The sequence below is a fragment of the Pleurodeles waltl genome, chromosome 12 (genome assembly GCF_031143425.1).
Source record: "Pleurodeles waltl isolate 20211129_DDA chromosome 12, aPleWal1.hap1.20221129, whole genome shotgun sequence".
NCBI classification, from domain to species: Eukaryota; Metazoa; Chordata; class Amphibia; order Caudata; family Salamandridae; genus Pleurodeles; species Pleurodeles waltl.
The window spans coordinates 685099782-685113062 of NC_090451.1; the positions used below are offsets into that span (position 1 = coordinate 685099782).

The 13281-nt window shown below is 42.9% G+C and overlaps 1 protein-coding gene across 9 annotated transcripts in view; it reads left to right on the forward strand.

The window, feature by feature from the left end:
• Positions 1-13281, forward strand: part of KDM6B (lysine demethylase 6B) — a 511446-nt gene that overhangs the window by 472557 nt on the left and 25608 nt on the right. For all 9 annotated transcript variants that reach the window (XM_069218686.1, XM_069218685.1, XM_069218684.1 and 6 more), the window contains 6 exons: positions 146-294; positions 5199-5313; positions 5494-5681; positions 8814-8955; positions 9604-9730; positions 10690-10860. In XM_069218686.1, the coding sequence (XP_069074787.1) occupies positions 146-294; positions 5199-5313; positions 5494-5681; positions 8814-8955; positions 9604-9730; positions 10690-10860 (892 nt within the window). The remainder of the gene's footprint in view (positions 1-145; positions 295-5198; positions 5314-5493; positions 5682-8813; positions 8956-9603; positions 9731-10689; positions 10861-13281) is intronic.

Below are 13281 nucleotides of genomic sequence, written 5' to 3' on the forward strand. Positions count from 1 at the left end.
ATTCTGTACAGAGAAGGCAAGTGTGATTTATTAGTGACTCCCACACTTTTAGGGAAGCTAATCATAAGATGACACTCGGGTTTTGTTTAAATTCATTCGGAGCTGCCCTGTAAGGACCTAATTATTTTTGATTTTACATCCTTAGTTGGAAGCCGCAGCTGCAGGAGCTGCTGAAGCTGCCAGCCTTCATGAGGGTTTCCTCAAATGGAAACATGCTCAGCCATGTTGGGCATAGCATCCTGGGCATGAACACTGTTCAGCTGTACATGAAGGTGCCTGGAAGCCGAACCCCAGGTGAGTGGCTACAGGAAGTGTAAGTTCACTATGGACAATGGGAGAAATGTGTTTTTTTTAATTGTGAATCTTTTCTGGCTTTATATGCAGTGCATTATTATGCCATTTGTGGTTGGGTCCAGAAAGTTGCCTTGAAGCCCCCACCTCCTCCCCCTTTTAAGGACATTGTTGACCATTTACATTTAAACCCACCATGTGCAATGCCAGACGTATGCTCTGGAAATCCCTTGATGCAATTACCATATCTAGATTTTTTTTTTCTGCCATTGGGTCTGGAAGTCTATGGGAGGGAATGAATTGCAAGAATATAAGTACATCTCCCCCCCCCCCCCCCCCCCCCCCCCCCCCCCCCCCCCCCCCCCCCCCCCCCCCCCCCCCCCCCCCCCCCCCCCCCCCCCAAGAATATAAGTACATCTCCCCCCCCCCCCCCCCCCCCCCCAGCACTACAGGAATTTTTTTGACCTGGGGGTAGAACAATAAAAAGACTCTCACGCATTGGGGAAACAACAGATGACTGGCAAGACATTTAGGAAGAGTCACTATAAGAAGGGGTGGCATCTTACCCATTGGAGCCATCACCACCAGATGACATCACTTTATATAGTACAGTAGTAAAGAGAGCTGCAAGCACTTGAGTAGGTCAACCGGAGGAAGAACAATCAAAGCCATGTTTTGTCCTGGAGACTACCTGAACAAAAGGGAAACCAATTTCCCCCAATGCTTCCAAGCATGCTGGATCAAGGCTGGGAAGCATTTAAGGATCCAGCTGCGGCAAAGACAATGAACCCCAAAGGTAGGGAAGTAGTATTGCTTCTCATGAAAGGACTCTCCTTACACAAGGGGGGACGTGCCAGCAGTCTCCCTTATTGTGGCAACAGCATAGAAAAGAGCTAACACTCCCACATCTACAGGACCACATCCTGATAAAGAAACCTAGAGAGTGGACATGGTGGTGAGGAAGATGGAAAGGTCAGCAGCAACGCATTGGCGGATAGCCTACTCAAATGCCCTGCTAATACAGATATGCGCACCAACAGTGGGATGAGATAGAGGAGCTAATGCATATTCATAATACAAATGCAAGACTCTTAATGAGACCTCTTCAATACAGTGTAGAAAACCAATGCTCACAAAAAACAGGAAACTGGGAAGATCACATATATTTCACAATGTGAGGCAGTCTCTGGCTTGGTGGTCCAAACCTCAGAATCCGCTTTGGGTGTTCCTTTTTTCAAGGAACCTCCATCACAACTATTGTCCTACACACCTCCGTCTCAGGATTTGGCTCACAGTCATAAAAGGAAAGATCTGAACACATACGCCTGTTAGAACTGAAAGAAGTGCATCTAGCTGTCAAAGCTTTCCTGCCATCTCATCTCCAAAGATCTGGGGCTTCTTCCTAGTATTTGCAGACTGTTTATCTACGCCACACATGCTATGAACAGAAAATGTTACACTACAAACAGATGGTTACATGGCATGTATGTTACTGTAGATTCACATGCACCCGTCTCGTCCCTGAGGCTAACAATGGTTACACATTTTCTGCCTTTTAGTTTTCTCACTTTATTAAGTAAAGCACATTCTGTCTTGGGCCCTACACTGCACTTAAACTGCTTGACTGCTGAGCAGAAAACAATCTGAGATGAATCCTATGTGCTGATGCATTCTGGACCAAGAGACGACTTAGAGCAGGTTTGGTTTTTTTAAAGTTTGTTAAAGAAAAACAAGCTATAAACGCCCTGACATAATACTAATATGCAGAGCAAGTCAATCTACATCACCACACACTAAGAAGAACATATGGTTACAAAATAACATTTTTCTTCTAACTAATACTCATGCAGATTACTTCCTTTTGACGCAGTGGAATCTTCAAAATATTCTTCAGATCACTTACTATCACTGGCATGCCTGGATTTGGCACATCTTGCACCTCCACTGAAAAGCTGTGCTAATTGACATTTAACTCACACACACTCCCCTCCCGCCCCCACAACCGTTTCGCGGACTTGGAACACTTCCAAGGCTGCTACCCAGAGCAAGAAGATAAGAACGTGGACAAGACTTGAGCAAACATAACTGTAAGACTGCCTTCCAAAAACGTAAATGAGGTCTGTTTGCTTTCGCAAGCCAAGAGGGTTTTTATTCAAGTGAAGAGCAAGTAGCAGCGTTACACATAGTCTGCACTGGAGCACTCCCCAGCATAGCTAAATTAATAACCACTCCCCTTCCGAAATAACTTACGTGGAGGTTCCCAGCTACTTCATAGAGTAACTACATCACCAGCGAAATCCAGTGAGAGATTGTCTGCTTCCAAAGTGCAGATCCCAACCTATTGGAAAGAAAGAGATTGCCATGCTTTCAGAAAAGAGTGAAATTCCTACTACAAAAACGCTGAACCCTTTTAGAGTTGAGTTGAGTTGAGCTCTAGTTCGTTCCAAAGAACAGGAGACAAAAACAAGGACGGCAAAGAAATATCCACCGCCCTAGGTTAGAAAAAAAAAATTGAGGTTTAAACTGCTCAACTCTGAAAAGTGTAAAGGGTGAAGAAGCACTTTAAAAGCATGCAATTCTCTAACCCTCCTAGCTGAAGTAATCACAGCTAAAAAGGCAACCTTCCATGAAATAATTGTTAGACGCCAGAAACCTAATTACTACAGAAAGCTTAAGGGATGAGCCCAGCTAATACTGCAGCTAAGAAACCCTTGCACATATTAATATTAGGGACCCTTTCAGCCGAAGGAGCTGTAGAAAGAGATTCACCTAAGTATGTAGAGAATCCACAGACCTTTACGACATTATCCTACAAGTGTAGACCATCATAAGGAATAAGCAACACACAGATGGCCTATGAGTGGATAACAATACTTCACACATTGCATATTATTGCATATTCCAGTAACGTTACAAATGGATATAAATGGCCTAATGGCCACAAGCCGTCTTCAGAATGATTTAGCATACTCTGCAAATTTAACTCCTTGCAACATGTTTTGGTTAATTATCTTTTAACACAAACATTTGGCATAAACCACATATGGAGGAGAACAAACTGTAGTGTTTTATTTATTACAAATGATGGGAGGGGCACGACCCCTGAGAATCCTGCCCCCTTGCCATATCTAACAATGCTAACACATATGTACACGTCTCATGCTATTTATCACCATTTTACTGTGAGTGGAATGGCCGTGATGCAATGGCTAACGCTCAAATGGATCATGACACTCCAGCCTCCCTCAACAGCATTACTCAGTTCGGACATGCTAATATGATCTGTGTCCTGCTGTTTTCTCACGTGTAGTTGTGAGAAATTATTTTAAACAGAACCAGGATACAAAGGATTAAATCCATACACTGGAGATGATATCCCACTGAGTAGGTCTCCTGACTATTGTTAAATAGTCAAGCATTTGGTAAGACTATCAACAATGCTTCTCGTGCCATGTGACCTTTCCACTGCAGACCTAAGTGTTCGAGCATGCGCTTCCTAGTATACTTGGATAAGTATACTAGGAAGCGCATATATTTAAGTATACTGAAACTCATATATTTTTTTCAAACCTTTTTTGTGTCCATTGGTCCTGGTCTTCCAGCCCAGCATGTTGCCATGACCAAGGACATAGGCCTGGTTGAAATAAGTCGGGAAGAAGGGTTGTACTTTTTAAAATAAATTAAATACACCAGCCTCTGTCTTTTATCCCCTGAAAGTATATTATGAATTTATTGGCTGGCCATTCTGACAGGTTTTTGGTGACTAGTAGTGTGTTGCAAGAGTGAGAAGGTGTAGTAGGTGTTAAATAAGTGGTAACTGTAATATGCAATGAAGCCAAAGACTGAGTGGCTTGTAGATGTCACCAAACTCCCCAAAGTAAAGGATGGGACTATATTACGCAGTTAGCCAATATGTATTTATATGTTGAGCCAAGCAGACAAAACTGCTGTCTGGGTGAAAAGGGTCTATTGTGTGGTTACCAGGAACTCACAGCTGGTTTAAAACCTGGACATTGCTTACCATTGTTGGTTTTATGGTCACTGTCATGTGCTTGCTTCTTATTCAGTGGTTTACCTTTTCCAGCTTGTTTGTACCTCTCCTGTAACACTGCATAATATAATTGTTGCTGGACCACAGTAGATGGTTGTCTTGAGTAAAAAATAAATATGTAATTTAGAATTCGTTTTTGGCTGGTGGTCGTGGAGTAACAACAGCTGGCAGATTTATTAGAAACACGCACTCTTATAGGGGAGGCTTTGTTGAAACTGTTCTCTGCAAGGTGCAAATAACGGGCATTGACTCGAATTAGAAAGTTCAGATTCTGTTTATCTTTCTAAAATACATTATGGATTAAACAGTGAACAATGGTATAACTACTGAGTGGTTGGGACTATCATTATGCCTAGAAACCCATATTTCCTAGGAACCTGTAAAAATGTTTCAATATTTGATAAGGACCTTGAACTATTTTTCATATTGAAGAGGTCCCTGTGAAATAAGGTTTTTATGCTACTCCATTTTGTGCAATAAAACCACCCAAACATGTATAAGTGAGCTCGGGCATCCTGTATGTGGGTGGGACTACGTACAGTCAGTGCTTTAAATGGGCCGGTACTGAGTACTTTTTTATTTTGAGAGGGCGAGTACCTGCACTTCTCAGGGAAAACGTAATACTTTGAATTGTAGAGAACCAGCACTTCTCATAAACAAGCTAGTACTCTTGTACAGAGTACCTGCACTTATATTTTTCAATTTCAAGCACTGCATACAGTGAAGAATCCCATGCTGAAGAACCAGTTAGGTTATCCCTTATGAGTATGACCAACTTTTGAGACAAATGCTATCTAGAAGAATTTCAGACTAATCCCTTTGACTGATTACCTTCTTTCTTTTTTGGCTTTTGCAGGACACCAAGAAAACAATAACTTCTGTTCAGTCAACATTAACATTGGGCCTGGGGATTGCGAATGGTTTGCAGTTCACGAACATTACTGGGAGACCATCAGCGCCTTCTGTGAGAAGTGAGAGCCGTATGGGATATGTTGCATTGGGAATGGGAAGTTTGAAGGGAAGACCTAATCAGATGGGTGGTAGACGGCTGGCAGGAGAGGGAATAACTGTTAGTGGGGAGTATTGCAGACTACGATGGGGGCTTGTGTTAGAACGATTCTAAAATTTTTTTCTTATTTTTTATTTAATAGGCACAATGTGGACTACCTAACTGGGTCCTGGTGGCCTATCCTTGAAGACCTCTACAAGGAGAACATCCCAGTATACAGATTCATGCAGCGGCCGGGCGATTTGGTGTGGATCAATGCTGGCACAGTTCATTGGGTCCAGGCAACTGGCTGGTGCAATAACATTGCCTGGAATGTGGGTCCCCTCACATGTAAGTACCTTTAAGTTATTGGATGGGCAACTCAGTAACAATTTTAAGAATATAGGGCTGGAAGTACCAAGCATTTTTCTGGTCACAAATGGCCCGATTTGCAGAATCAGGCCATTTGCGACCAGAAAGATGCTTTTTGCTATGTATGAAGCCCAAATTGCAATTTGGTAACTTGTTACCAAATCATAATTTGGGTTTTGCTAATCGGTATTTGGAGGAGGTATGTTGAGGGCATCCCTTCCTAATACCGAATGGTATGTATGAATGTTTTGGGATAAAAATGTTGTCGCAGAATATTTAAACTTTACTACCAACTTAGGGTAACTCATACGCAGGAGCGAGGGTGGTCCCCAAGTGACCCATTCCTCTTTGTGAATAGTTTAAAAAATATTTTTCAAGAGCAGGCATCCCTCTAACCACTGCCTACTCTTAAAAAGTGAAACTTAAAAGTTTCATTTTTGTTGTTGAAAAAAAAACAAAAAAAACATTTGCCTTAAGGAAAATAGGCTGTTTTTTGTGGTCTTTTTTTTTTTTTTTACGTTTTATTTTAAAAGCAATCACAGACATGGTGTTCTGCCGACCCCAGCAGACCACCATCCATTTGATAGCTGAGATTCCAAATGGGTCACAAATTGTGACCTCCCTATCAATATTCATGAGATAGGTCTATTTGCGACACACTAGGAATTGCAAATGAAACTCTAGAGAATTTCATACATTAGAAATAGCTATTTCTAGTCGTAGTTCACTGGAAGACCAGTTATACCCTAGAGGTTGCTTTGGGCTGGCCCTTGGATAGAATATATTTTAATCATACTTTATTTGGGTTGCTAAATCTACTTCGTTTTACTTCCCAGTAATCTGTATTGTGCACCATTTTGATATTACTAGGTTTATGGTATAGGTCTACATTCACCAACATTTATTTCGACCAGTGTGGTCACTCTAGGAATCTTTTAGGCCTCAGAATCTGTGTGTTGACTTGGAACTAAACTAAAATAAGGATTGGCAAAAGCCACACATTTGGTTTGCCTGTAATATACCTGTAGACACAGGGTAACACCATTATTTTTTTATGAGTTTGAAATTGTAAAACTAAAAGTGACTGTAGCTACTACACCTGCAACATGTTTTGAGTGGCATAATGTAAACATCCTCGAAATGCCGTGCCTCAGGTAGTATGAAACTGCCAACAGTCCGTTACTATTTGTGTAGCCTGGCACTCAACTAGGAGGTTGAAATTGCAATTGAAAAAAAAAAATGTGTTTGCCGTCCTGCATCAAAACAGTGGATATATTTATACCCATCTATCTAGCTACATTTGTTTTTCCAGTCAGGGCATTTTGTAATGGTAAAATACCACAACCTGTAAAATAGTTGACTCTATGCCCTACTATTAAGGAGATGTGAAGAGCCTCTGGGGTTTTTTGCTGAGCCATACCAAAAGTACTAACACGTGTCTTCTATTTGGGGGGGGGGGTGCAAAGCAGAGTAGTCGTAGTAGCAGTGTGAAGCATTTCAATGCAAAAATCAGACAGCAAGGTATGTCACCATCTGCCCTCAACAAAGTCTGAATGTTTGAGTTTATGTTTGCTCGATGGAGTTGTGAGCTACTGAAAAAAGACCGCTGTACTCCATAGGTCATATTGTTGAAAGAACCATTAACATGAAATGTGGAAGATTTTGTCCTCCACCCCAGCCTCGGAGATCAAGGATGTTTTGATGATCAAAATAACTTTAAGAGGTTCTAGAACATCACATGATGCCAACTCAATCTTTTGTAGATCACCCTATGACGGATTGGCTGTTTTCAGGAATCCTCCTTCAGAAGAGAATCTAGAACAACATTCTAGATTAACTGGCTTAACAGACGGCCACTCCTAGAATTTAGACAGTATCTATGGTGAAACTCCTGGTAGAAAGACTATCTTTTTCAAATAGGTTATAGACTAGCCATTTACTGATGTATAAACTGGTAAGCACTATTTTCCTGCCATCAAGGAAGGTGAAACTGGTGGCACTGACATACAGAGAAATGTAGACTATCCTTGCAGCACCAAGAATATTTCAGAGGTTACCCAGAGGTGGATTTGGCTGCAAGCCCCACTGCCTTTTGGTCAACTACTATTGGTCATGCTAGAAGTATTTCTAAATAAAGAAGCATTAAGAGAATAGTGATGTAGAGAGTGGTGTAAAGACATGCATCATTGCTTCCGTAACAGGCAGGAAAGCAAATAGTACTGCTCCCCATGATGATGAACAACAGGCTATGCATAGAAGAATAAAAGGATTAACACTAGGAGGGCTCTTCAACAGAAAAAAACACTTTCATAGGCACAGACATCGAAAAGTACTGGGGCACGCTGCATCTAGTCATTGTGTTCTAGTCCGTTGTTTTGCTTACATCCCGAAACTCCTTAGCCATTGCATTTTTGGTGAGGGTGTGCATATGATTCTGAACTTGATACTTTATGGAAGTGTAGTGGTCTAAAGGCGCTTTAAGTCCAGCTCTCGTCAGACATTGTGCAGGCACCGGGTAATTGAATACTGGGGCAACAGATAATGTTGCCACTGGGGGAACCGTATTGGGGCATGAGTGGTACACTATTGTGTCCTTACTCCTGTTTGACTCTTATTTTCTATTTTTTTCTCACCTTATTACCCCTTCTCCTTTATGTAATCATGCGTCCCACCAAAATATAAATAAATAAATATTCCGTGGCTGAGGAACAATTATGTGGACCCACATAAATCTCAAGTTGATAAAGAAGGACTTTATGAGAAGTAAAAACCAAGAACACAATGTACTGCAAATGGGAAAAGTGATCAACAATAGCCTTTAAGGGTAGTGTTTACATTGCAAATATTTGTTTTGCTAAGACGTGGTTCCTCAAGACATATTTACTGATCATTGGTTTATTGACGTTCAGGCAAAAGGGGAAGCAAAATGCCGCCAGGCGGAGTAAAAACATTTGTTCTCAGCTACTTTTCCTACAAAGCCACCTCCACTTGATGTTAACTGGTATTTTGAATTTGCGGGCCGAAGGGACGTCTTTGCAGTGTTTGACTGTCTTGAAGTTTCTAAATGAAATAGACTATTTTTGAATGATGGTGCTTTTCTTTTCACTGCAGCCTATCAATATCAATTGGCCCTGGAGCGCTATGAGTGGAATGAGGTGAAGAAAGTTAAGTCCATTGTGCCCATGATCCACGTCTCGTGGAATGTCGCTCGCACTGTGAAAATCACTGAACCGGATCTGTACAAGATGATAAAGTGAGTTTCTGCGTAGGATGCCTGCAAGGGAGGGCAGTGTGGGAAAGACCTGCTCTGGTGTTCTATTTGTTTATTTTAATGAGCGGGGTAGGAGGGAGGCACTAAGTAACAATAAATGCATACCTTAGCCAAGGTCCTTCCACCTAGTATTCCCAGCATGTGAATCTATAATACTGTAAGCCTCAAACACTTTGTTAAAGGTATGTAACATTTTCCGTCCAAGGCAGTGGCTGAGGCATCAATACCCTGGGGGTGGGTGAAAGCTCTAGCTCCTGTCAACAGTGCACAACTAGAACAACGGTGAAATCAAGACTTACACTGATAATCTTAAGAATTATTACCACTGGGGTGTGTATCTGTGCTACCCTCACACAAGGGAATCCAAGGAGAATCGGTTGACGAACCTGCACCAAAGTTTTCCACTGCATATGTAGTGTACATGCTCCCCAGAGAATGTAATCCTTTGCATTTATTGTAAGCAAAGATCTGTTAGGTCACTATGTGAGGCACGTTGGTGCACTCAACTGTCTTTTTCAGTGATAGGCTTTGGGGGTGGCTCTACCACAGCGTCTGAAGTTTGGTTTGGGTGACCTCTGCAGTGTCATGGCTCATTCTTAGGTGTTTATTGTTTGCCCCCTAATCTTACAGGTACACTCTTATGCAGTCCATCAAGCATTGCCAGGTGCAGCGGGACAACCTCCTCAACTCCGGGAAGAAGCTTGTCTACCAAAGCCGTGTGAAGGACGAACCTGCCTATTATTGTAATGAATGTGACGTGAGTACTCCTTGCCATAGATTTGGCCTTTACTTAATATGGATAGTTAATGAAACATTGGTTTAGCATAAAATATGGGTTAATCAGTCCTGGGAGTAAGTCTGTCTATTTAAATGGCATATGTACTGCTGCAGTATGGTCATCAGTGCGTACATTCACAAAACATTATTGTATTGATAACGAAACACAAAAAGAGGCATTCGTAGGTCAAACTATTTTAAAATATTTGTTTAGTAATGATCTTCCTTCAAACCCACCTCCGCAGGGACTAAAACCACTGCGCAATCGGTGCCTATTATGTGACTAGAAGAGGATCCATGGGGCAAATGACAACTGTTTGAAAGGTTTCGCAGCTTGAGGCTCCATTAGATTAACATGCCACCCTTTCATACTATCAGTGAAGGAAGGGGGGACAGGAGGAACAACAAATCTGAAATAGAGGGCACTTTTGTGGCATTATTGGCTTATGGTCGATAGCTTAACAAGTTTATAGTTAATGGCTGATTACATAGTTTCAAACAGCTGGATGACAGAATAGGACATAGCGTGTAAATTCAGAAGAGTCTCATGCTGCAAAACATTATTGCAGGCATCTTATCTACAGAATGTATTTTCCCCCTTTACTTAATTCCTTTTTAGAAGCCTTCCTCAGGACCTGTCCTCATAAACACTTCCACCGAACTTGGTTCTCATTTCCCACTTTAAATAGCAAGCTTCCTTTGAGTGAAAGAACTAGGGACAACGTGGCTACACACACACACTCACACTCACACTCTCTATATCTGTGACTCAGCCCTTCAGTATGACGAAAGAATCTTGGGAAATGGAAGTGTGAAGAGCAGTTGGAATGGGGACCACAGGGCTGTTAGTAACGTTTTTTTTTCTCTTCAATATCTCTTTTTCATCCACACTTTTTCTTCGTCCTTGTGCCCATATTATGCTTCACGTCTCCACCCCAGCTGGAGGTTTTCAACATCCTCTTCGTGACAAGTGAGAACGGGAACAAGAACTCCTATTTAGTGCACTGTGAGGCCTGTGCCCGTGCCCGCAGCTCCAGCCTTCACAACGTCGTGGTGCTAGAACAGTACAAAATGGAGGAGCTAATGCAGAGCTATGACACCTTCAGCTTGGTAAGACCCTCTAAGTGGATGTGTGCCTACATGCTACTGTAAAGGGAAGTAGACAGTCACCTAAAAAAGCCCTGGACTTTTTAGTCTGTGCCAAAAGTGTCAAGTTTGGAGGGTTGGGGAGATTGGTAGGTGATATTTGCAGCGAAGACTTACATTAATGATGGGTACAGGGCAGAGCAACTGGTGCGGCCGCACTTGGCCTGACCTGGGGAGGGGGCCCTGTGTCTAGCAATTACTTACGATTTAAGCACAAGTGCAGCAGAGTTCCTTTTGTGTCAAGCTTTCAGACAGCAATAAAAATGTCAAGATAATTCTGGTGGTTAATGTTCCTGATAGAGAGTGAGATGGAGTTTTGTCTAGTGGCAGTTTTGATTCACCATAAAGTAACACAGAGGGTTAATATGCCTCTGCAAAGAATGCATACTGTGCAGATCACAGATCCTTATTTTATGTGTATATCTGAGTGAATGATTGCTTGTGTCACAGGAATCATTTTGGTACCACAGTTCATAAGAGACAACCCGAATATAGAACAATGTCTGTTACAAACTGTCACACAGAGCTGCATGCAGACTGCAAAACATAGGTTAGGACGTTATGTTTTTATCCCAGTCTTTTATTATCCATTCCCATTGTTGCCATGAAGGGTTCATTTGGGTAGATATACTTTACTAATGAGAAAGACAGCCTTTACCAGCACTTTAAAACAAATGAGATGTATGTGAGAGAGGGGCTACGGAGAGATCAAGGGCACTTTTGCCCCATTGATTCCGAGGGTGTGGTTATTTGGTTGGGGGGGGGGGGGGGGGGGGGGGGAGAGAGGAAGGGACTGGAAGGGGTGCAATTTATTGTTGCACTGGGCGCCACCAGCACTAAAGCCGACCCTGGCTGGGTAACTCAGCCACCAGAGACATGCAAGGCAGTACATTTTTCAAGGGAAACTATTAACAGTGGCATATTGGATGCTATCTAAAGGACTAGTAACAATAAACACGTCTGCACATGCATTTAATTCCGATGACATGATACGCTTGAGATGCTCAATAATGTGATATCACACTTCTGATCAGTGAGGTGTGGTGACAGATTAGTTGGGCTCAGGTGTTCTCCATAAGAGGTTGTGCTGCATTTCAAGGTTGACCAATAGAACAGCACTGTAGGAAAGTGCCCTTTTAGGCATGGTTACACCGTGCTGGGATCCTGCTAACCAGGCCCCACCACCAGTGTTCTTTCCCTAAATATGTACCGTTGCTCCCACAACTGGCACACCGTTAAATCCCTTGTAAAAGGTACACATAGTACCAAAGGCCCTGTGGCCAGGGAAGGTCCCCAAGAGCTGCAGCGTGTATTATGCCACCCTGGGGTACCCCAAACCAAGCCCATGCACACTGCCATTGAAGCTTGTGTGTGCTGGTGGGGAGAAAAAGACAAAATTGGCATGGCACCCCACTCAGGGTGCCATGCCCACTACCCGCTGCCTGTGGCATAGGTAAGTCACCCCTCGAGCAGCCTTGCAGCCCTAAGGCAGGGTGCACTATACCACAGGTGAAAGCATAGCTGCAGGAACAATATGCCCCTACAGCAGTGGTCTTCAAATGTTTTAATGCTGCCCCCCCCCAATTGAAAAATAAAAATCATTGGGCCCCCCCTCAGAATTTTTCACAATTATTTTAGAAATATGGCAATGTTTAAATAGGTGTAAGCCTATTTAAACATTACAGTTAAGTAGTGTTACCTTTTTAAAACTGCAATAACATGCTTTTGCTTAAAACAAAGGCATGTTATCTGTATATTTCTTTTGGCCAGAGTTTGGTGCCCCCTTCCCCCCCCGTGATCACTTGAGGCCCCCCAAGAGGGGCCCGCCCCCCAGTTTGAAGACCTCTGCCCTACAGTATCTAAGTCCATTCTTAGACATTGTAAGTGCAGTGTGGCCATACAGAGTATATGGGCTTGGGAGTTTGTCATTACGAGCTCCATAACAGCTTCACTGAAGTCTAGGAAGTTTGGTATGAAGCTTCTCCGCTCAATACACCCACACTTATTCCAGTGTTGGATTTATTGAAATATTCACCCAGAGAGCATCTTAGAGATGCCCCCTGTATTTTAGCCAAACTTCTAGTGCAGGACTGACCAGTGTGTGCCACCACTTCCATACACGTTTCTGATCACATGGGGTGAGAGCCTTTGTACTCTCTGTATCGAAAAACAGAGCCTGCACCGGGGTGCTTCACACCTCCTCCCTGCAGAAACTAACACCTGGCGGTGAGCCTCAAAGGCTGAAGCCTCTTGTTACAGTGCCCCACTTCACTCCAGCTAGTGGTGATGCCTTCCCCCTGGACAAAGCCCCACTGTTGGCGGCAAGTCCTGCGGGAAGCTTAGGAAAAACGAGGAGTGACCACTTCAGCTAGGACCACCCTTAAG